This window comes from Rhincodon typus, chromosome 6 (assembly GCF_021869965.1).
Source record: "Rhincodon typus isolate 14 chromosome 6, sRhiTyp1.1, whole genome shotgun sequence".
NCBI classification, from domain to species: Eukaryota; Metazoa; Chordata; class Chondrichthyes; order Orectolobiformes; family Rhincodontidae; genus Rhincodon; species Rhincodon typus.
This window is the reverse complement of record NC_063337.1, coordinates 64,531,412-64,556,166: the sequence shown is the minus strand read 5'-3', so window position 1 is coordinate 64,556,166 and position 24,755 is coordinate 64,531,412. Positions and strand designations below refer to the sequence as shown.

The 24,755-nt window shown below is 41.7% G+C and overlaps 1 protein-coding gene across 8 annotated transcripts in view; it reads left to right on the top strand.

Annotated features, from left to right (window-relative positions):
• cfap410 (cilia and flagella associated protein 410) overlaps positions 1-24,755 on the top strand; it is a 57,218-nt gene that overhangs the window by 7,950 nt on the left and 24,513 nt on the right. For 4 of the 8 annotated variants that reach the window (XM_048597693.1, XM_048597688.1, XM_048597692.1 and 1 more), the window contains exons 2-4: positions 3,735-3,753; positions 12,247-12,426; positions 20,523-20,569. In XM_048597693.1, coding sequence (XP_048453650.1) covers positions 20,541-20,569 — 29 coding nt within the window. In that variant the 5' untranslated portion in view covers positions 3,735-3,753; positions 12,247-12,426; positions 20,523-20,540. The remainder of the gene's footprint in view (positions 1-3,734; positions 3,754-12,246; positions 12,427-20,522; positions 20,570-24,755) is intronic. The other 4 variants (XM_048597689.1, XM_048597686.1, XM_048597691.1 and 1 more) reach the window with 1 other exon arrangement.

Below are 24,755 nucleotides of genomic sequence, written 5' to 3'. Positions count from 1 at the left end.
CACATTCTACAGGAGGAGCATACAACTGCCCTAACATCCATTCCCACTGTTCTGAATTCCCAAACAGACAAATTAAAAAAAAATACTGGTCGCCTTACCAAATCAGCGCTCAGAACCTTTTTTTTTGGTTAGAGGAGGAGGATGGGTGGGAGACACTACCTAGGTAGTGGTTCGGGTAAAGCAACCGCCCAAATATATTACCTCACTTAGTCCAAAAATGGAGTCACGCGAGGTAAGACTTTTATAATCGAAAAGCTCACCTTCCCAGGCTGCCCTCGTGCTTCCTCCCGGACTCCCGCCGCTGAAACAACTGAAAGGCCGCAGTCACGCGAGGTAAGCAGTCAGAATTAACACGTTCCCGGTTTTCAGCTCAATGAGTTAATGTGTGATCAGGCTTTGTCAGATTCTAATTCACTTTCTGAATCTTTCACTTGATTTATGTGAGACCCCGTAGGTTTCAATTCTACCTCCTCCAATTGCTCCCTTAACTCCACTTTAACTTAAATCACTTAAGTTTCTGACCCTACCTTATCATAACTCGGGTGTTGATTAATTTGAGGTTCAGGAATTGTCACTTGCTTCATACAAACGTATCTTTGTTTGTTTTGCTGAGGATGGCTGAGATGAGCATTTGGTTTGCAGCTGAATGATTATGTCTGTTAACTTCAAATTCCCATTGAATGTTTTAATGGAAATAAAACTGATTTTCAGCCTTTGAACAGAAACTCAATGGGAAAGATATCTATAAGTAAACTTAATATTAACTCCCTTCAAACAAAAGAGCTGAGATGGAGAGGATATATAGAATTTAAACCCAAATTTGGGGCTAAAAGAGAAATAACGAGAGAAATATTGGGTTGAGAGAAAGGGGGGAAAAATAAGAAAATATTAAGTACAAATTTTGATATTTTTAAGACCACCAACAATTTGCAACCTGACTTGATGTGACATTTACTGTGAGTGAGATTGATATGAAGGATGATCTTATTAAAATATCACCAATTTTGAAGGGTTTGACAAGTGGATACTGAGACAGTGCTTCCCCTCATGACAGAATCTACAAAAATCAGGCACAGTTTCGAAATATGTGATCTCCCATTTTAGATGGCTGTAAAGAAGAATTTTGTCTCTTTGGCAGTTTTAATTTTTGGAATTCTCTTTCCCAGAGAGCAGTGGCAGCAAGGTCACTGAATATATTCAAGTCTGAGTTAGATACTTGAGATTAGGAAAGAAAATGAAGTTAAAGCCACAATAAAATTCAGCTATGATCTTATTGAATGGCTGAGCAGGCTCAAGGGCTCCATGTGTTCAACAAGGCATCAATTATCAGTAATCATTTAGCTTTATGAATAGTTTTCACCACCTTGGATTGTTTTTGCTAGAGCGTTGGGAGGCTGAAGGGCCGTCATGGATAGTTGGAATCTACTTTTTTTCTAGGGTGGTAATGTCAAAAACTAGGGTGTGTAGGTTTAAGATGAGAGGGAAAAAGTTTGAAGAAGATTTGCAAGGCAAGTTTTGAAGCAGACACATAGCAACATTTAAGAGACGTTTGGATAGAGACATAAACGGGCAGGGAATAGAGAAATACGGGCCATGTGCAGGTAGATGGGATTAGTTTAGAACATCATTATGATTGGCACACACATGGTGGGCTGAGGGGCCTGTTCCAATGCTGTACTGCTCAAATTCTGTGTAATGTCTATTCATTTGCTTGGCAAGAGGCATAAAGCAGGGCTTTGTGCTCATTAACACTAACCTCTGGTGGAACATTCTGTGTCACCTCCTGTATAATCTTCTAACAAAATGTAGCTTTCTGAGAAATCATGGATAACTTTGTAAGCTGCTGAGAACAACATTTTGTCACACCGGAAAAATTTATTCTTCTTCTGAGTCACTTATCAATTGAATCTAGGAAATGAGTTCCAAATTTTGAGGCAGTTGCGTAGTAAGGAGGTAACCACCATCTATCTCTTTAGATGTCCTGTTGGCACAAAGGCTGAAATTGTTGTGTCCCCATCAATTTGAGCTGTTTCAGCTCTTTATATGGTATAAATGTAATAATCACTTGGGAGTTTTAGGTTTGTTGGATTCAGTCTTGATTTCTCTCCTAATAAAGGTACAGCTACTCTTGTGTAGCATGACCTTTCTTCCTTAACTGACATAGAAATGTTTTGTTAAACTCCTAGTTTCTAATGACCGATTGAAGGTAAATGCTAAAATTAAATAATTCTCTGTAACATTAAAAACTTGGAAACTAGAAACAAGATTGTTTTCTTTTTCTAGAACTGTTAATGATATGATCACGAAAGTCAATGAATCTGAGTTGCATGTTTAGTTCTTTCATAAACTTTTGGTAGTTCGGAAACTATTATTTTGCCAATTTTCTGTTATTAAACTTAAGAACCTGTCTATGTAAACCTTCAGTACGTATCTGAGCATCTCTCCTCAGTTCCTTTATAATATCTGGGTTGGTGTGATCTGGTTAAAATGTGTTAAAAAGACTAGATGGCATCCTCCTCAGCAAGTTCATTCCCTTAGTGGAGACTGACATCAATTCTTCATACCAATTCAAGTGTGTGTAAGGTCTGTAGTTCTTCAGTTTTAACAGAAGTGAACGTGATTGAAAATAGACATGAATAGGGGTAAAGATTAGAATTCCTTCAGCAACATAAGACCACAAGACATTGGAGCAGAATTAGGCCATTCAGTCCATCGTGTCTGTTCTGCCATTCAGTCACCTTTTCCCTGTAGCCCTTAATTCCCGTATCAATCAAAAACCTATTTATCTCTGTCTTAAATACACTCAATGACTTGGCCTCCTTTCTGCGGCAACGAAGGTTCACCCACCGTCTGGCTGAAGAAATTCCTCTTCGTCTTAGTTCTAAATGGCCGTCCCTTTACTCTGAGGCTGTGTCCTTGGGTCCTAGCCTCTCCTACTCGTGGAAGCATCTTCTCCATGTCCAGTCTATCCAGGCCCCTCGGTATTCTTTTAGTTTCAATGAGATCCTCCCTCATCCTTCTAAACTCCATGGAGTAGACACATAGTCCTCAATCACTCCTCACATGACGAGCTCTTCATCACCGGAATCATTCATGTAAACCTCTTCCAAGGCCAGCACTCCCTTCCTTAAATATGGGGCCCAAAACTGCTCGCAGCATCCCAAATTCAATCTGACCAAAGCCTAATACAGCCTCAGCAGTACATTTCTGCTGTTGTATTCTCGCCCTCCTACAATGAATGCTAACATCACATTTGCCTTACTAACTGCCAGCTGATCCCACATTTCAACTTCAAGAAAATCTTGAACTAGGACTCTGAAATCCTTTTTGTGCTTCGGATTTCCGAAGCCATTCCCCATAGAGAAATTAGTCTACACCTCTATCCTTCCCACCAAAGTGAATAACCTCTCACTTTCCTACATTGTATTCAATCTAGCATTTGTTTGCCCACTCTCTTAGCCTGTCCATGTCCTTCTTCAGTCTCTCCACTTCCTCAACACTATCTGCTCCTCCACCTATCATTGTGTGTCTGCAAACAACACTGACAGTTTTATTGTTACCTCATCTGATAATTATTCTATCACCTTAACATTTGCATTTTATTGTTTTGGAACATTGTGCTAGCTGCTGGTTCCTAGTTGAGTAGTAATGCAAGTTATGTTGTTTTATATGTCTTCCAATTCTGTGTATGACTGTGTCACTGCCTTAAAATTTTATTTTTGTTTTTGTTACAGGGGGAGTAATCTGAAAGATGTAAGTATATTTTGTCTATAATTCCTTTTGTTTCCCTTGATCAGTGCAATGTACTGAGAATATGTTTAGAAATCACAGGAACTGAATCTTTGTGAAAACAGGTCAGAATGTAAAGGTGCCATACTTTCATCTAAACCTGTGTAGGGATTGATAAGTTCTTTCCTTCAGAAAGTGTAACCATAAAGCAGAACTGAGCATATTAAGTCCTGCTGCTGTTCATGAAACTAGAACAATTCTTTGGAGGAATTTAGGAACATTTATTAACGTTTATGAAATCTTTCGGTATGATTGTAGGTCGAATAGGGCTTCTGAGCCTGGGGCTCATCCGTTCCTTCTGCTTTCCTTTTAGTTTCTTTTATTTCTCTTCTCTTTATTTTTCTTTTCCCTCTTTTAGTTATCTCTTGTTCATAGGTTCGTAAGCCATTCAGCCCATCAAAGTCTGCTCTGCCATTTGATCATGGCTGATATGCTCCTCACCCCCATTTTACTGCCTTCTCTCCATAATGCTTCAACCCATTAACAAGTAAAAATCTGTCTAACTCCTCCTTAAATTTACTGACTGCCCCAGCATCCACCGCACTTTGGGGTAGCGAATTCCATAGATTCACAACCCTTTAGGAGAAGTTTGTCCTCAACTCTGTTTTAAATTTGCTAGCCCTTAAGCCTAAGACTATGACCCCTTGTTCTAGAATGCCCCACAAGAGGAAGCATCTGCTCCATGTCTATTTTATCTATACCTTTTTATCATCTTGAATACCTCAATTTGATCTTCCCTCTTTCTTCTAAATTCCAGAGAGTATAGGCCTAAACTGTTCAATCTCTCTTCATATAACAACCCCAGTCTCTGGGATCAATCTAGTGAACCTCCTCTGAATTGCTTCCAATGCGACTATATCTTTCCTCAAATAAGGGGACCAAAACTCTGCATAATACTTGAGGTGTGGTCTCACCAATGCCTTTTATATTCTATTCCTTTAGCCATAAAAGCCAACATTCTATTCACTTTCTTTATTATCTGCTGTACCTGCATGCTAGTTTTCTGTGACTCATGAATGAGGACACCCAGATCCCTCTGTTCCGGAGCACCCCAAAGTCACTCCCCATTTAGATAATAGGTCGCCTTCCCGCTTTTCCAACCAAAATGCATGACCTCACACTTATCCACGTTAAACTCTACCACATTTTGGCCTACTCTCCTAACCATCTATATCCATTTGTAATGTTCTCATTTCCTCATGGCAAGTTACCATCACATCTATTTGTGTCATCTGCAAATTTTGGCTATAGAGCCTTCCATCCCTGTATCCAAGTCGTTTTATGTAGATTGTAAATAGATGGGATCCAAGGACCGAACTCTGTAGCACCCCACTAGTTACTTCTTGCCATCCAGGAAAAGAAAACATTTATCCCTATTGTCTGTCTTCTGTCCATTAGCCAGTCACCTATCCAAGCTAATGAATTACCCCTAATCCCATATGATCCAACATTGTGTATTAACCTTTTGTGCATCACCTTACCAAATGCCTTCCAGAAGTCCAGATATATTACGTCTACAGGATCGTCATTATCCACTTTGCTTGTTACATTTTCTAAGAACTCTAGCAAATTAGTCAAACATGATTTGCCCTTCAGAAAACTATGCTGACTTTGGTTGGCATTTTGACTTTCCAAATGTCCTGATATTGCTTCCTTGATAATTGATTCTAACACTTTGCCAACAACAGGTGTTAAACTAACTGGTTGGTAATTTCCAAAATGTTGCCTCCTCCCTTTTTGAATAAGGGCATTACATTAGCATTTTTCCAATCCACTGGAACCTTTCCTGTGTCCAGGCAATTTTGGAATATTGTAATGGATGGATCCACTATCTCTGCCGCTACTTCCTTTAAAACCCTAGGATGTAGACCATCAGGCCCAGTGGACTTGTCTGCCCTCAATCCTAATTGTTTGTTTGAGTACCTTTTTCCCTCTTGATGTTGATTGTTCTATGTTCTACCCTTTCTATTTCCTCTGATTTGCCTGTTCCAATTGGAATGGTACTGAGGCGAAGTATTGATTAAGCATCTCTGAGATAGTAAGACCTGCCAATGCTGAAGTCAAAGATAACACAGTGTGGAGCTGGAAGAATGCAGCATCAGAGGAGCAGAAAAGTTGACATTTCGGGTCAGGACCCTCTGAGGAAGAATCCCGACCCGAAACGTCAACTTTCCTGCTCCTGGCCTGCTGTGTTATCTCTGATTTAGCATCTCTGCCATTTCAGTGTTCCTCGCTGTTAACTCTCCAGTTTCATCTTCCAAAGGACCAAGATTCTACCTTAGTGACTCTCATCCCTTTTAAATACCTATAGAAGCTTTTGCTATCCTTTTTGATATTTTGTGCTGGTTTTCTTTTGTAATTTACCTTGGCTCTTATTAATTTTTATTTAGTATCCCTTTATTTATGTTTGAAATTTTTCCAATCCTCCTGCCTGGCACTGGCCTTTGCAATATGGTTTTCCTTAGTTTTTGACTTTCTATTGTCCTTGACCACCTTGTTTAGTCATGGAAGTTGTTAACCCCTCCCCATAACTATCTTTCTTCCTGACTGGGATATATTTCAGTTGAGGAATTGAGTTGCTCTTCAACTGCCACTGCTCATCTGCTGACTTACCTTTTAGACTTCTTGCCCAGTCTACTTGGGCCAAATCTGTCGTCCTGCCTATGTAATTTCCTTTGTTTAATTCCAGAACACTACTGTGGGACTGCACTTTCTCACCCCCCAAAGTGCATTTTGAATTCTATCAAACTATGGTCACTACTCCCTAGAGGATCCTTAACTATGGTGTCATCAATTAATCTGCCCTCATTACACAATGCCAAATCCAGAGTAACCTGCTGCCTGGTTGGTTCCACAACATACTGCTCCAAGAAACAATCTCTAATACATTCAATGAACTCTGCCTCCAGGCTACCCTTGCCAATTTGATTCTTCCAATCTATGTGCATGTTAAAATCACCCATGATTATTGCTGTACCTTTCTTGCAAGCCTCTAATATTTCTTGGTTAATACTGTGCCCCACTGTGGAACTACTGTTTGGGGATCTATAGATTACTCCTACCAAGTACTTCTTCCCTTTGTTATTTCTTATTTCTACCCAGACTGATTCCACATCTTGATCTCCCATGTTAATGTATTTCTCATTACAGCACTGATCCCATCCTTCACCAGTAAAGCTACACCACCACTTTTTCCTTTCAGTCTATCCCTCTGAAATGCTGAGTACCCTTGGATATTCAAATCCCAGATCTGGTCTCCTTGTAACAATGTCTCAGTAAATGCTACCAAATTGTACCTTTTTTGTTTATATTTGTGTCATTAACTCATTAATTTTGTTTCAAATGCTTTGGGCATTTCAATACAAAGGTTTTAAATTTGTTGTACTGGTAAATTTCCCTACTGTTTATAAATCCTTGGTGCAGAAGGCCAATCGCCTGTTCTGTCTGTAACCTTTTATTGTCTGGTAACCATCTGGCACATTACTAACCTGTAGTCTTACCTCCTCCTTTAGTTTGGGTTTTCTAATGTCCCCTATAACTGAACCCCACTCCCCCACCCGCCCCCAACCACCGCATTTAGTTTAAAGCCCTGTCTGCAGCCCTAGTTATGTGGTTCACCAGGATTCTGGTTTTAGCACGATTCAAATGAAGACCGTCCCATTGAAACAGGCCCCTTCTTCCCCAGTACTGGTGCCAATGTTCCATGAATTCAAACCCATTTCTTCCACACCAATCTTTAAGCCATGCATTTACGCACTTAGTCTTATTTGAGGATCTCGATCATGGCAGCAGTGAGTGAGCCCAGTGTGGAATTGAGTGGGCCCAGCATGATGGATGGCAAAGGCATTGGAGGCAGGTTTGGATTCCTGGCAGCTTCTACATTGATGAGGTGGTCCTGGTGCCGACACATGGCTGCTACAGTGGAGGTCACTTTGGATTCTTGTCTGCATCCAGTGCACTTTCATGGAAGTGGCAGTGGAGGCGGGTTTGGGGGCCCTGAACGAGACCTGGCAGTGACTGCATTGGCAAGGTAGACCCAAAGCAGATTCCTGACAGTGGAGTTGTTTTGGCTGGTGCAGTACCCAGGGAAATCAGTGGCGTCTGCATTGATGAGATACAGTGAGGATTCATACTGGTGAGGGCATCAGTGGAGGTGAGATGGTGCTGAAGAGTGGCGACTTCCATTCTAGCAGTGGTGGCTGAAGGGAACTCGTGTGGCTAACCAGGCCCATGGCAGAGCACTTAACAAGGACTGTAAAGTTGAACACTTTTTTTTTCTTCATTTCTTTAATTTTTCTGCCTTTTATATTTTATGTTTTGGTTTACTTTCCTGTGTTTTAAGATGGTGCCAGATAGTAGCGACTATACGACACACTTCACTGTATTTTGTAACACAATACATGTGACAATAAGTAAATCAAATTAAATAAAGTTGAAATGAATAGTGCATCTGAGTCATAAATCATACCAGAGAGAAAGTGGTATTCTGAGGCGTTTACTTAATGAGCTGGAGTTGATAAGATGTAGGAATTGGGATGTCATGTTGTGGCTGTACAGGATATTAGTGAGGTCACTGTTTGGAATACTGCCTACAATTTGGGTTGCCCTACTGTAGGAAAGGTGTTGTTAAAATTGAGGAAGGTCCAGAAAAGATTTAAAAGGATTTTGTTGGGATTGGAGTGTTTGAATTACAGGGAGAGGCCGAATAGGCTTGGGGCTGTTTATTTGCCTGCAGCATTGGAGGCTGAGGGGTGACTTTATAGAGGTTTATAAAATCATGACAGGAATGATTAGGGTGACTAGCTAAGATCTTTTACCTATGATGGGGGGAGGGGCAGTACAAAACTGGAGGACATAAGACAACTGGCGGGGCAGGCTCGAGGGGCCAGATGGCCTACTCCTGCTCCTAGTTCTTATGTTCTTATGTACAGGGTCAACCACTGTGTGTAATGATCACAGTTGATGTTAGTATCAGACAAGTCAGTCCCCAAACCTAGCTTGATTGCTCATATTTTGGTTTTGTTTAGTTACTGAATTGGTTTCTAAGTATGACATAAGCATGCAATGCTGCAGACTTTTGCTTTAATGAGAACAGATGTTTATGAACAAAAGGAATGCAGATTAAATAGAATAAACCAAGCCATCTAATTATGCAAATTCAAGATTTTTGAGCATACATAAAAGTATAGTCCCATTAATCTGAAGATGCTTTTTAAATTGAAAAGAAAAATGCACAGTGCTTATATCCAGAACATCACCCATACAGGGACTAACACTTCAGCAAGTTTAAGTCACCTGTCACCTATGACCTGAACACTCTGTAGATTCTTCCTGGAGCTATTAAACACCTAAGCTTAAATGTTCTGAGCTTCACGATTTTATCCCAACATCTCTGGTCTGGGTCTAGCACTAACTCTTCACTCTATGGTAACTGAGTTCGCTATATTCCCTCCCTTCTCAGGAGCACTGATCTATATAGCCATTTCCATCCAAGGATTTCATTGGACTGCTGCACTAAAAGTAAAATTGAATGCAATTGAATGCAACTGTCTGAGCTATGGGTGTTTCCCCTTGAGCTTAAAAAATGTTCTAGAAATCTCAAACAAAACCTGAGGACCCGTTACTTTACTTGCTGCATCGCAAAGCAATCCAAGATAAACAAAAATGCATTAGTAGTGCACATAAACCCATTCGCTCTAAATCCAGATGTTGAGACCATCACCACTTTTATTTTACTCATTTTTGTTTGGAACAGAGAGTTGCATTTTAGAATTTAACTTCTAATAGCAGCTTGTTTTAGAGAGGAGATACAAAGTACAGATGCTTTGCTGTTTGGATTTGGCATGGAAAGATGATGCAGATTAATTGATTCAGCACCAAGATGTGTATCTGCTCAGGGACTAGCAGCTGGATATTGAATTGGTCAATCAAAGGAGGACTGATGCTGGCCAGCCAACCACAAAGAATGCTGGAAAAGAAAGAGAAAACAAACTGAACTGACTCTGACTGGATTTTGAGCAGGAGGCAATTTTAGAAGGTGTCAGACTGGGAAGCTTTTTTTTTGTTTTGCTTCCTTTCTAGTTATTTTCCACTTATCAACTTGTTGAAAGTTCTGGGAACAGAAATCCAGCTTTTCAAAAAAAAGTAAGTCTCCAAAGGTCTGTAGAAGCTGTTTGTATTGATTAGTGACATCAAAATTCAAGCAAGATATTCAGATCTGTGTGCCTGTAATACAACCTATCATCCAAGGATCTCTGAAATAGGTTTTAAATTGACAAATTATGATTAACTTGTTTTCTTTCTAGTTTACCCTTTAATTTTGTCTGTCTAGTGTGTGATAAGGGTTTGTGATCAAATAAGATTAGACTTGGGTTGTAGATATTAATTAGATTGCCTTGTTGTTTTTGTATGCTGTTGAATTGACATTATTAATAAATTGTTGAATTTTGTTTAAGTTATTTACTTGGTGTCCAAGATTCATAAGGTCGAGTTAGGAGCAATTGAGCAATTTTGAGCAATTTAGCAATTGTGTTTTCATAGACTTTATAGACTTCATAGAATCCTTACAATGTGCTGAGAATCCAGTGATTGCGAGGCTGGTTTGGTTTGACTTGTTATCCCTGTGTTGCAAAAAACATCACCGTGGCTTCGGACATACTTGAGTTCATTAATTTCTGAGGCACACAAAACCCTCAGGTTTCTAACTCAACAAACCCAAACTCAACTTGATAATATGATACTAAAAATATGTATATATAAATCGCACAGTTTACATTAGAGGTGAAGTTGTAGAAAAGAGGAGAAGACAACTTTGGATTTTAGTAAAGCCTTTGACCAGGTTCTACATGATTGTTAATAGTAAAGTTTGGTCATATGGGATTCAGGGTGAGCTTGCCAATTAGATACGTAATTGGTTTAACGGCAGGAGACAGTGACTAATAGTGGAGGGTTGCCATTCAGACGGGAAGCCTGTGACCAGCAGTGTTCCACAGGGATCGGTTCTGGGTCCTTTTTTTTTTTGTCATTTATATAAATAATTTGGATGAGAATATAGAAGGCATGGTTAAGTCTGTGGATGACGCTGAAATTGATGGCATAGCAGACAGTGAAGAAGGTTTTCTAAGAGTACAAAGGGATCTTGATCAAGTGGGTCAATGGGCTGAAAAATGGCAGATGGAGTTCAATCTGGATAAATGGGAGGTTTTGCATTTAGGCAAAATGAACAAGGGTAAGGCTTGTACAATTAATGATAGGGCCTTGGGTAATGTTGTAGCACAGAAGGACCTGGGGTGGAGATACATAATTCTTTAAAGTTTGCATCACATAGAGACAGGATGGTTTAAAAAGTCATTTGGCATGCTTGCCTTCCTTACGCAATCTGTTGAGTACAGGAGTTGGGATGTTATGTTGAGATCGTACAGGGTGTTGGTGAGGCCCCTTCTGGAATACTGTGTCCAGTTCTGGTCGCCCAGTTATAGGTAGGATACTATCCAGCTAGAGATAGTTCAGAAGAAATTTACCAGGATGTTGCTGGCTATGGAAGGTTTGAGTTATAAGGAAAGACAGGAATGGCTGGGACTGGAACATAGAAGGCTGAGAAGTGACCTGAAAGAAGCTTATAAAATAACGAGAGGTATAGATAAAGTTGATGGTAGTTGGCTCTTCTCTAAGATGGGGAGTTTCAAGACTAGGGGCCACATTTTTAAGGTGAGAGGAGTGAGATTTTAAAAAGACATGAGGCAAATTTTTTTACACGTTCACATGTGGAATGAACTTCCTGATGGAGTGGTGGATGCGGATACAATTACAACGTTGAAAAGATGTTTGAATGGATATATGAATATGAATGGTTTGCAGGCATGTGGGCCAAAGCAGGCAGGTGGGACTAGTTTAGTTTGGGATTATGTTCGACATGAACTGGTTGGACCAAAGGGTCTGTTTCTATGGTGTATGAATCTGGTGCATCTGAACCCTACACAATGTTGGTCAAATTAATGGTCTCTCAACTGTTAAGAACAGAACTCAATGATCAGTCATTACATTGAAAACATACTTAAGGTAGCAAATGCCATTTACTTATGGTAGTTGAAGTTGGCAAGAGATTTTGGACTTGCCCACCAAATGATTCCAAACTGTACAGCAGGCTGTGCAGGCTCACAGTTCTGAGGAAGGGTCACCGGACCTGAAACATTAACTCTGATTTCTCTTCACAGATGCTGGCAGACCTGCTGAGCTTTTCCAGCATCTTCTGTTTTTATTTGCATTTAAACTTAAAACTCCAGATTTACAGCATCTGCAGTTCTTTGGTTTTTATTTGTGCAGGTTCACCAACAGACTCAACCCTAATGTGCGGTTTCCAGTTTTCAGGAACTAATACACAGTATCAATAAAAATAGCAATGACAGAATAATTTGAATTTCGCACAAGCAAATAGAGTGAATCTGATGTCACTTTCAGGGAGTATCAGGCCGTGGCCAGTCAAGTTTCCCCACCCAATGAAAATGGTGGCTGGTGAGAAATGGATGGAAAATTTCTAAGTGCAATCCCACCTGCTTCCGATGGATTTGTTCAATGTTCATAGAAGAAAACTTGGCCCAAAACTTGGAATTGGGCTGAAGAACATGGTGTTGCATATTGGTGAGAAGATTGGGCAGAGGGATTTTGAGAGGAGGTGGGGGTGTGGGAAGATGTGAAGGTATATTTTGAGAAAGTAAGTAAACTGATATGATGAGGTGGGGGAGGGTTATTGTAAGAATATGGAGGAGACAGAAATAGCTTAGTGTTGCTGGGATAGAGGCTCAAGTTGAAGATGCAAGGGTCATGTTTTAATATCTTTTTATGGAATGTGCGGTATTGCTGGGAAGCCTATCCCTAATTGGCTTATTGTTAGTATTGAACTGTGTGATTGAACTATTGCACACCATTTAGTGCAAATAAACCCACCATGCAGAGGGAAAATCTTTTCCGTGGTACATCAGTACAACTGAAAGACTTGCTTCGCCAATTCAGAGGTCAGTTGAGAGCCAACCACATTCTGCAGGTCTAGAGTAGCATATCAGCCAAGTCGGGTTACGATGGCGGATTTCCTTCTCCTTTACGGGTTATTGAACCGGTAGGGCTCTTATAGCAATGAATGGTAGTCTCAGTAATGGTACCATGAAACTAGCTTTGATTTCCCATTAATTAACTTGATTAGTTACAAATTGATTTCCACCTGTTTTCCTGGTGGGATTTGAACCCTTATCCCCTGATCATAGAACATAGAATCCACCATACAATCCCTACAAGGTGGAAACAGGCCCTTCGGCCCAACAAGTCCACACTGACCCTCAGAGCATCCCATCCAGACTCATCCCCCCTAATCTACACATCCCTGAACACTAAGGGGGCACTTTAGCATAGCCAACCCACCTAGCCTACACGTCTTTGGACTGTGTGAGGAAACCAGAGCACCCGGAGGAAACCCACGCAGGTACGGGAGAATGTGCAAACTTCACACAGTCGCACAAGGCTGGAATCAAACCCTGGTCCCTGGTGCTGTGAGGCTGCAGTGCTAACCACTGACCAATGTGCCACCCTTATTAAGCTGGGCTTCTGCACAACTAGTCCATCAAAATTGCCATTATATAACCTTTTTAATACAGGATCAGAGGAGAGGGTTGGTTGTTGGGATTGAGGGATTAAGAAAGAATGTGGAGTAGCCAGTAATGGTTGGTACATTGAGCTAAGGAAACCATCCAGCAGATGGTGACACCAAGGAACGTTTGATCATTGTCAGAAAGTGGTAGTTGTGATTGTGATCTAGTTTAAAGGTGTGGTTGACTTAAAGAATTTATTGAGATGCTGGAATTATGGGCTGTGGTGGTGAGTTGCGTTTGAAGGATGTGTTCGGAACCTGATGTGTGTTAGGATGCTGCAAGAATGTTTTGTGAGATTTGGTGAGAATGAGGAGCAGGTGGTTAAGACCCAACTGGTTCATTAATGTCCAAGAGGGAAGAAAACCTCCTATTGCCAGTCTGGCCTAAATAAAGGTTTAAGCTAATTGTTCAGCAATGTGCGACATATTTGTATGAAGCATGAGAGAAAGTCCAAAGAACCGGGAAAGATGAAAATCGTGAGAATACTTCAGAAATCCAAGTTGTCAAGATGGTAGAATAGGATGCTCCAGCCAGACCTTGTCTGCTCCACCTGCTCTTTTATTTTTCTTCTTTTTCTTTTCCTTCTCTTCCTCCTAGTGTTTTTTTTTCTCTCTCCTCCTTTTCTCCTTTCAATTCTCGGCTTCCTCTGAATGATGACATCCTGTAGCAGCCTCCCCGCCATTACATGTTGACCTCCTGGTCTCACATTGCCGTCGCATGGTGACCTCTACCTTGCACAGTGGCCTCCTCCTGTAGAGGCCTCCGAGTGTGGCATAGTGGCCTCCCGCAGCAGTCCCCTCCTGTAGGGGCCTCCCGGTGTGGCATGACCTCCTGGCCTTGTGCAGCGGCCTCCTGGTGTGGTGTGGCAACCTCTGGCCCCCTGCAGCAGTCTTCCAGCATCGCCAATGTGGTGCAGAGTTGGGGACTGGAAGCTAAGTCCCAGCATGGTCTGCTTTACTGAACTCTTTTCTAAATCAGTGTTGTAATTTGCAACTTATAAATTTTTCACTATATTCATTCAGTGTATGTGACAATAATAGCTATTCCCATCTCTGCCTCCCTCTCTGCAGAAAGGATAAAACAGGCGAATGCAAGTCACAACTGTCTGTGTACCAGTGCAGAATGGGAAATATGCTCAATAATGCAAAAATTACAGTGTGAGAGTGTGATTATAGCGGTATGAATGGGTATGTGGTTCAAATACTGGAAGCATGGCCATTTAATATTCCTGGCTACTATGTACTCATCAGAGACAGAAAGAAGGAGAAATTGAAAATGGGTGACAGTATTGATCAACAATTTGCAGCATTGGACAAGGATAATATACTTGAGCATTTCAATCTTACAGAATCCCTACAATGTGGAAACAGGCCCTTTGGCCCAACAAGTCCACCCAGACCCATCCCCATATAACCCATCTAATCTACACATCCCTGAACACTATGGGCAATTTAGCATAGCAAATCCACCTAGCCTGCACATCTTTGGACTGTGGGAGGAAACCGGAGTACCTGGAGGAAGCCCACGCAGACACTGGGAGAATGTGCAAACTCCACACAGACAGACGCCCGAGGATGGTACTGAACCTAGATCCCTGGTGCTCTGAGGCAGCAGTGCTAACCAGTGAGCCATCGTGCTGCTCTGATTCTGATCTATGTAATTAGAATTCAGAACTTTGTTGTTGGGTGGATACCATAGGTTAGCAAATAGTGGGAAAAAGGTAAACAAGCTAATTTTATAAAAATGCAAGCACTGTGAGACTTCAGTAATCCAAATAATCTGCAATAGTTACAGTATAATTGTGAAAGAGGAGGGAATCTTGCTGAATTGTATGCAAGAAACCATTGTTCAATATGTTTTCAGTCCAATGGAGAAGGAAGCCTGCTGAAACTGATTCTGGAAGTTCAATCGGGCAAGTAGGAAATGGTTTCGGAGGTGAACGTGCTGAATCCGATACACAACGACATCAGGTTTAGAATACAAATGGAGAAGGAACAAAGGTGAAAATGCTCCAATGCAAGATAATGAAACCCAGGGAATTGGGAAGGAATATGGCCTGCGCACCTTGAAATCGAACAGCAGCAGATAAAATAGTAAATAATTAGAACAGTACAGCACAGACCCAGGCCCTTTGGCTCGTATCTATGATGACATTCCAAACTAATCCCATCTGCTTGCATATGGTCCGTAATCCTAGGTTCCCTGCCTGTTCATGTATCTGTCTGAATGCTTCTTGAACTTTGCTAGTTCATTTGCTTCTATCTCCCCTTGTAGTGCATTCCACACACCTACCACATGTGTGAAATAAAACTTCTTCTGTCACACACCTTGTTTAAACTTTTTCCCTGTCATCTTAAACCCATGCCCACTAGTATTTGGAATTAGAATTAGAATTAGGTTTGTTGTCATATGTATTCAAGTTACAAAAGAGCAGGAGTGCAGTGAAAAGTGCAAAATGTTGCCACCATCCAGTGCCATCTTAGGTACAAAGTACCTAGGTACAAAAAAAAAAGAAAAAAGTTATACTATATTACAGACGCACATAGTATAAGTGTAAGTTAGGAAAATAAGAAATAAATCTATTTTATAAAAAGGACATTACATTCTTTCTCTCAGGGCTTCTATTTGGTCTGACCAGGCTCCACCAGTTCCCAACCAGTAGCCACCTTCACTCTGGGCCTCTTGGCCATCCCTGCTTTGCTCCTGGCCTGCCGGCTGTTGTCGCTGCTTCGGTACTGGGCTGAAGAAAAAGGAAGGAAGGGGGAAAAAAATTAGAGAGGTAAAACAATGAAAAGGAACCGACAGAGCGGACAAGCTCTGGTTGTAGTGTCTGCTTCACTGCCATCTTGGAATATTATCTTGGTGATGATCTTAGCGTATTTGACATTTCCACCCTAGGAAAAAGATTTCAAGTGTCCATCCCATTCATGCCCCTCATAATTTTACATACTTCTATCAGTTCGTCCCTCAGCCTCCGATGCTCCATCGTAAATGAACAATAAGAGGCCATCAAAGAAGAGGTCATGTAAGTTCAGCCTTAAAAAATTTCTCACCCATAGCAATGGAATCTCATTTTAAAGAGCACCTGGAGACCAAAATGAAGAAGAAGAGAGGTTTTTGATAAATTGTTGTTCATAGAATCCCTACAATGTGGAAGCAGGCCCTTTGGCCCAACCAGTCTACCCAGACCCATCGCCCTATAACCGGACTAATTACATATCCCTGAACACTATGGGCAATTTAGCATAGCCAATCCACCTAGTCTGCACATCTTTGGACTGTGGGAGGAAACCCACGCAGACATGGGGAGAATGTGCAAACACCACACACAGTTGCCCGGTGGTGGGATTGAACCGGGTCCCTGGCACAGTGAGGCAGTAGTGTTAACCTCTGAGCTACCATGCTGCCCCGTGTTGTTGGCACTTACTCGTTAATGAGTATGATTGTTAACTTACGAAATTCGGCGTCATTGGTCATGTGTTCTGTGGACCGTTGCTCGGCTGATGAGCCTCACCCTATAGCTTCATATCTGACCACACATTTGGCAGTTTTCCAAGAAGTGGAATTGGCCTCGATCATTCACAAGCTCCCTTTATCGTACTTCCTCTTGTGAATGGATGTTCTTGAAGAATTGTGACCCTTCACACAGGAGGTTCCTTCTGAGCAATGGACTCCCGGGGTTGTCATATATGTTGCATTCTTCAGCCAAGCCTTTCGAAAATCTTTGAAGCTCTTCCTTGGTCCTCCTCTCGTTCAAATGCCTTCTTTGAGCTGGGCATTTGGAATGTGTGCATCCTAAGCACCTCGTCAGCCAAGCAGAATAGATTTCAGATGGTCATAGCTTTTGTGCTGGTGCTGTTAGCTCCTTCAAGGATGCTGTTCTACCAGCTGATATAGAGAATCCATCTCGGACAGCATTGATGATGCTTCTTCAGCACCTAGAGGTGGAGTGTATACGTTGTGCAAGTTTAGGAGCCACATGGAAGAGTCAGAAGGACAGCTGTCTTATACACTGTATCAATATAGATATTATGAGCATTGAAGACTCCTTCTTAGGCATCTGAAAGTGGTGCTTGCAGATTAGATGCAGTGTTGGAGCTCCACATTGAAATTAGACTCAGACAAGGGGTAGCTCCTCAAGTAGGGGAAGTGTTCCATGTTTGGGAGTATTTTTCACTTCATCGTCATGAGGGATAGATCAGAACCTACCTTGAGACAGTTTTGGTAAAGGATTTGTGTTGTCTTGAGGTTGAGGCTGAAACCAAATCTTTGTATGCGGCCGCAGAGGCATTAAGCGAGGCTTGAAGATTCTTTTCCAAGAGAGCAGGGATGGTGTTGTCATCTGCATCCTGAAGTTCCACAAGTGATGTCTGTGTTGTTCTCCTTTTGGAATTTAATTGGTTGAGTTTTGAAATGTTTTCTGTCCATCCTGTAGACCTTGTCCACTGGGAAACTTGTTTTGACAAGATGAAGGTTGGGCTGAAAGTGAAGAAAAGAGATGAGCAACTAAAAGATGGTTGACAAGTTTAGGGCAGTGGATGTTGTCTACATGGATTTTACTGAAGCATTTGACAAGGTCCCTTGTGATAGGCTCATCCAGCAGATCAAGTTACTTAGGATCCATGCTTAGTTAGCAAGTTGGATACAAAATTAGCTTGGTCGTAAGAGTATTTCTGGAGGGGGGTTTTCTGGCTGGAAGGCTCTGATCAGTTGTGTTCTGCAAGGGTCAATGCTGGGACCTCTCCTGTTTATAACATGTATAAATGGTCCGGATGAAAATGTCAGTGGTCTGTTTAGTAAGTTTGCAGATGACATTAAAAATGGTGAAGTTGTGGATAGTGAGGAAAGATATCAAAGTATGCAGTAGAATAAAGATCAGTTAGAAATTTGGGCGGAGAAATAGCAGGTGGCGCTTAATCCGGACAAGGTGTGAAATGCATTTTGGGCGGTCAAATACAAGAAGGTATACAGTAACCGGCACAACCCTTAGGAGCACTGGTATACAGAGGGATCTTGAGGTGCAAGTTCATAGCTCCCTGAAAGTAACAAGTGGTTGAGGTGGTAAAGAAGACATGGCATGCTTGCCTTCATTAGTTAGAGCTTTGAGTATAAGCTTTAGTCAGGCCACATTTGGAGTATTGTGTGTCAGTCTGGTCACCACACTACAGGAAAGATGTGGAGGCTTTGGAGAAGGTGCAAAAGAATTTTACTATGTTGCCTGGATTGGAGTTTATTGGTTACGTGAAGAGGCTGGATAAACTTGGATTGTTTTCACTAGTGTCGGAGGCTGAGAGGCGACCTGATAGAAGTATATAAAATTAAGGAGCATGGATAGGGTGGATTTTAAGGGTCTCTTTCCTGGGATAAAAATGTCAAAACTAGGGGGCATAGGTTAAAGGTGAGAGGGGGAGATTTAAACAATATGTTCAAGGAAAGTTTTTCCCAGCATTGTAGGCACCTGGAACATGGTGTTAGAGAATGTTAGAAGTGTAGATGATAGCAACATTTAAGAGGCACTCAAACAGACAAGTGAACAGGCAGGGAATGGAGGGAGAGATAGTAGGAACTGCAGATGCTGGAGAATCCGAGACAGCAAGGTGCAGGGCTGGATGAACACAGCAGGCCGAGCAGAAACATAGGAGTTTCGGGCCTAGACCCTTCAACGTCAGCCTTTCTGCTCCTATGATGCTGCTTGGCCTGCTGTGTTCATCCAGCCCTGCACCTTGCTGTCAGGGAATGGAGGGATATGGACCATGTGAAGATAGATGAGATTAGCTTAGCATGGAATCATGGTCAGCATAGACGTGGATTGAAGGGCCTGTTCCTGTGCTGTTCTGTGTTCTATATTTTATAATACGATAACACATCCTTGTTTGAGTCTTGGCCTCAAGCGATTCTGTCATATTACCATCTGTAATGATGATCGCCAACACCTTATCATGGAGAGTGTTGATGAATTTCTCTGGACAGCTGGTGATTGACTGAGTCAAAAGCCTTGGTCCGATTGATTGAAGGCATAAAGAGTGGCCACGTTGTTCCAGGCATTTCTCTTGGAGTTGTTGAGCAGTGAAATAAATGCATGTCCACAGTTCCATAGTTTGGTTGGAAGCCACATTGGCTTTTTGGAAGAATTTCTTCAGACAGTGGGAGAAGGTGCCAAGCAAGGATTCGGACAATGATCTTCAAGCGATGAAGATTCTACTGTAGTTTCCACAAGGGAATGAGAGACTTTTTTGATAAATAGAGTTTCTTGTATACTGGAGAATTGCAGAAGGAGTGTGAGATGAGCAGAGCTCACGGAAATATAGTAGCAATAACTAATGTAAAAGAAATGTAAAATGGTTTTGGAATACAAATAGTAAAAAAGATGTGAACTGATTTGGGAGCAGAAAGTAGGACAGAAACCATGGATGAAGATCAAAATGAGTACTTTTCCTAAAAAAAAAGGATCTGTCAGTATCACAGTAAAGGCAACAGTAGTAGTTCAGGGATAAATAAAGAGGAGATATTTAAAAGATTTACAGTTCTCAAGGAAGAAAACTCACCCAGTCTAAGTAGGAGGTGCCTCTGGCCACAACAGATCAAACCTTATGGTGTCTGTGTGCTGTAGGGAGGGGAACTAACACTCCAGAACCCCAGGGCAATATTCTGGGGACATGAATTCGAAATCTACCATGGCAAATGGTAAAATTTGAATTCAGTAAAAATCTGAAATAAAGAACTGGCCTAATGGCAATCATGTAACCAAAGTTAATGATTGTAATGAGCCTGCTTGGTCTGATCTACTTGTGTCTACAGACCCACAATGTGGTTAACTCTTAACAATCAGGTATGGGTAATAAGTGCTGGCCCAGACAATGACACCCACATCTGCAAAGGAAGTTTTTAAAAAAAAAAAATGCATCCCTGTTCAAAAAGTGATGAGGAATGAACCTGGCAAACACAGCAATCTATAAAAATGTAAAACGTAGGGTGCATTTGCTGAATCACTTTGGTTGTGAATGTTTGGTGATTTGTGTAATCTTTAGCATTGGATTGTTTAAAGTATAAGTTTGCTGTGACTATCCTAACTGTGTTTGTATGTTTATTCCACAGCTCTCCATATTAAGGGAAATGTCCAACGTAGAAGTGATTACATTAAGGTAATGAAGCTTAGGGAAGATAACATCATGTAAAATGTAGTTGTCCAATAGAATTCATTCAGTAGATAAAGTAGTTGCTACAGCAATGCTGCTTTTGCCACATGACCTCATTTTGGTAGAAAACATATGTAAAAATGAATGGAATCATGGAAACATACAAACAAAAGAGTAGGCATCTCGAGCCGTTGAGCCTGCTTAGCCATTCAGTAAGATCATGCTGATCTTGTTTTAACTTCAACTCTACATTCCTGCATATCTCTGATATCTTTCATCCCTTGGTAATTCAGAATCTATCTACCTCCACCTTAAAAAAAAAAAATATAAAAGTTCTGCATTCTCTGCCTTTTAGAGGAAAGGAATTCCAAAGACTCAACCGTCGCAGGGGGGAAATAAAGTTTTCTCATCTCTGTTTAAATGGGTTGCTCCTTATTTTTAAACTATGACCCCCTAGTTCTAGATTCTGCCACAAGAGGAAACATCCTTTTGACATCCACCTGGTCATGTCCCATCAGGAATGAACTTGTTTAAATTAAATCACCTCTGACTCTTTTAAACTATTGGTTACAGGTCTAGCCTTTCCTTTGTAAGGCAATCTGCTCATTCCAGGTATTAGTCTGGTAAACCTGCTTTGAACTGCTTCCAGTGTATTAACATTCTTCCTGTAAGTACGATGACAGTGCTGTACACAATACTCCAGATGGGGTCTCAACTCCCCGTATAACAGAAGCATAGCTTCCTACTCTCGCATTCAACTCCACTTGCAATAAAACGTTATATTCTATCAGTTTTCCTGATTTACTTGCTTTACCTATCTTCTGTGATTCATGCACTAGGACACCCAGATCTCTTTGCAGCCTCTTACCATTTAGGTAACATGCTTACCTAACGTTATTCTGTCAAAATGGATGCTTTCACTCTTTCTCACATTGTACTTAATTTGTCAATTCTTTGCCTACTCACTTAACCTAGCTACATTCTTTTGTAGGCTCCTAATGTCCTCTCAACAAATTATGTTTTAACCTAACTTTGTGTTGTGTGCAAATTTAGCTACCCTACCTTCGGTCCTTCATCAAAATCATTTATTGACATTGTAAGAACTTGAGGCCCCAGCACCAAGCCTTGTGACACCACTTGTGATATTCTGCCAGCCTGAAGAAAAAAATATTTATTCTTACTTTCTTCTTCCTGTTAGCCAGCCAGCCAATCCATGCCAATGTGTTATCTCCTACATTATGAGCTTTTATTTTCTGCAATAAGCTTTGTGATGCTTAAACCACCCTGTCTACTGTGACACCACTTTCAAGAAACTACATACCTGTACCCCTAGGTGTCTCTGTTCAACAAAACTCCCCAGGGCCCTACCATTAACTGTGTAAGTCTTGTCCTGATTTGTCCTCGCGTTTATCAGAATTAAACTCCATCTGCCATTCCTTGGCCCACTGGTCCAGTTGATCAAGATCCCGCTGTGCTCTTAGATAACCTTTCTTCACTGTGCATTCTACCACCAATTTTGTTGTCATCCACAAACTTACTAACCATGCCTCCTATATTCTTGCTCAAATCATTTATATAAATGAGGAACAACAGTGGATCCAGCAATGATCCTTGTGGCACACCACTGGTCCTAGGCCTCTAGCCCTGTACTGCCCACCCACTGTCACTCAGTTAAGCCAATTTTGTATCCAGTTGATCCCATGTAATCTAGCCTTACCAACAAGTCTACCATACAGTACCTTGTCAAAGGCCTTGCTAAAGTCCATGTAGACAACATCTACTGCACTGCCCTCATCTATCTTCTTGGTCACCACTTCAAAAAGTTGTGAAATATGATTTCCCATGCTCAAAGTTATGTTGATTATCCCTAATCAGTACTTGCCTTTCCAAATGCAAGTAGATACTGGCACTACTGACATTAGCCTCACTGGTCTGTAATTCCCTGGCTTTTTCTTGCAGCCTTGCTTAACATTAGCCACTCTCCAGTCTTACAGCACCTCCCCTGTAGCTGTCAATACACATATCCTCGCTAGGGACATCACAATTTCTTCCCTAACTTCTCAAAATGTCCTGGGATACACTTGATCAGATCCTGGGGATTTATCAACCTTTTTATGTGTTTAAGATCTCTAGCACCTCCTCTTATGTAATGTGGACTTTTTTTTCCAAAACATCATTATTTAGTGGCCAGAATTCCCTAGCTTTCATGTCTTTCTCCATGGTAAATACTGATAAGAAATATTCGTTTAGGATCTCGCCCATCTCCTGTGGCTCAACACGTACATGATCTTTGTTGATCTTTTCATAGCCCTATTCTCTCCCTAGTTACTTTTTTTTTTGCCCTTAATATACTTAAGAGTATTAGAGCTGTACAGCATGGAAACAGACCCTTCGGTCTAATTTGCCCATGCCAACCAGATATCCTAAATTAATCTAGTGCCTTTTTTGGCAAGCAATGGTCCATATTCCTCTAAACTCTTCATATTCATATATCCATCCAGATGCCTTTTAAATGTTGTTACTGTACCTGTCTCCACCACTTCCTCTGGGAGTTCATTCTATACACCCACCACTCTCTGCATGAAATGTTGCCCCTGGGTCCCTTTTAAATCTTTCCCCTCCCACCTTTAAGCTATGCCCTCTAATTTTGGACTCCCCCACCCTAGGGAAAAGACCTTGTCCATTCACCCTATCTATGTCTGTCATGATTTTATAAACTTCTATAAGCCTCTGTCGCTCTGGGGAAAATAGCCCCAGTCTGTTCAGCCTCTCTCTATAGCTCAAACCCTCCAACCCGAGCAATGTTCTTGTAAATTTTTTCTGAACCCTTTCAGGTTTTACAATGTCCTTCCTATAGCAGGGAAACCAGAGTTGAACACAGTATTCCAACAGTGACCTAAACAATGTCTTGTACAGCTGCAACATGACCTCCCAGTCCTACACTCAAATCATTGACCAATAAAGGCAAACATAATGAAGATAGGGTCACCTTTGTCCTCACTTTCCGCCCCACCAGCTTCCACATCCGACATATTATCCTCAAACACTTCTGCCAACTCTAATTAGACCCCACGGCCCCAGAACATCGTCAACTCCCACCCCTCGCTGCCTTCCACAAGGACCATTCCCTTCGTCACTCCTTAATTCACACCACACTCCCTACCAACCGGTCCAACCCCACTGCTACCTTCCCCTGTAACCGTAAAAGATGCAACACCTGCCCACACACCACCCCTCTCACCTCTATGCTGGCCCTAAACAGCCTTTCTTGGTGTGACAGAGCTTCACCTGCTGTATCTCCAAACTTGTCTACTGCATCCAATGGTGCCGATTATCGTCCTCTCTAATCAGTGAGACCAAACGTAGACTAAATGATTGTTTCGTCGAACATCTTTGCCTGACCCGTAACAGCCAGCCTAACCTCCCAGTCACCGCCCATTTCAACCCACTCACCACCCCCACTTCTCCTCCAACATGTCTGTCCAACACCTTTTTATCTTCCGCCTGGGCACCCTATAGCTTGGAGGACTCAATATTTGAGTTCTTCAATTTCAAATAGCCCCTTCCCACCCAGCCCCCAGTTCCCTTTCCAGCCCCACCGCCTCCATTCTATTTCACCTCCTGATCCTCCCTTCCAGCCACCAACTGGATTCATTCCTCCCATCAACCAACCAGGTCGTACCTACTACCATCTGTCCATAGATGGTGTCCATCTGTTACCGACATTTCACTACCCTCCCCCCACCACCATATGCAGCTCCCCCTACCCCCACATCCAGTCCTGAAGAAGGGTAATACCCGAAGTGTTGACTTCTCCTTTCCTCCAGATGCTGCCTGGCTAGCTGAGTTTTTCCAGTCTCCTGTTTGTCCACCTTGGATTCCAGCATCTGCAGTTCTTTATGCTTGTAGAATCTCTTTGAAGTCTCCTTTTATAATATCTGCTGCAAAGCTATCTAATGTCCCCTTTTTGCCCTCCTGACTTCCCTGTTAAGTATACCTCTACAGCCCCATACTCCTCAAGGGATTCACTTGATCCCAGCTGCCTAAACTTGACGTATGCCACATTTTTGTCAATATCTCTAGTTATCCATTGTTCCCGACTCCTGCCAGCCTTGCCCTTCACGTTGACAGGAACATGCTGGCCCTGAACTTCCATAGTCTCACTTGTGAAAGGCTCCAATTTTTCAGACGC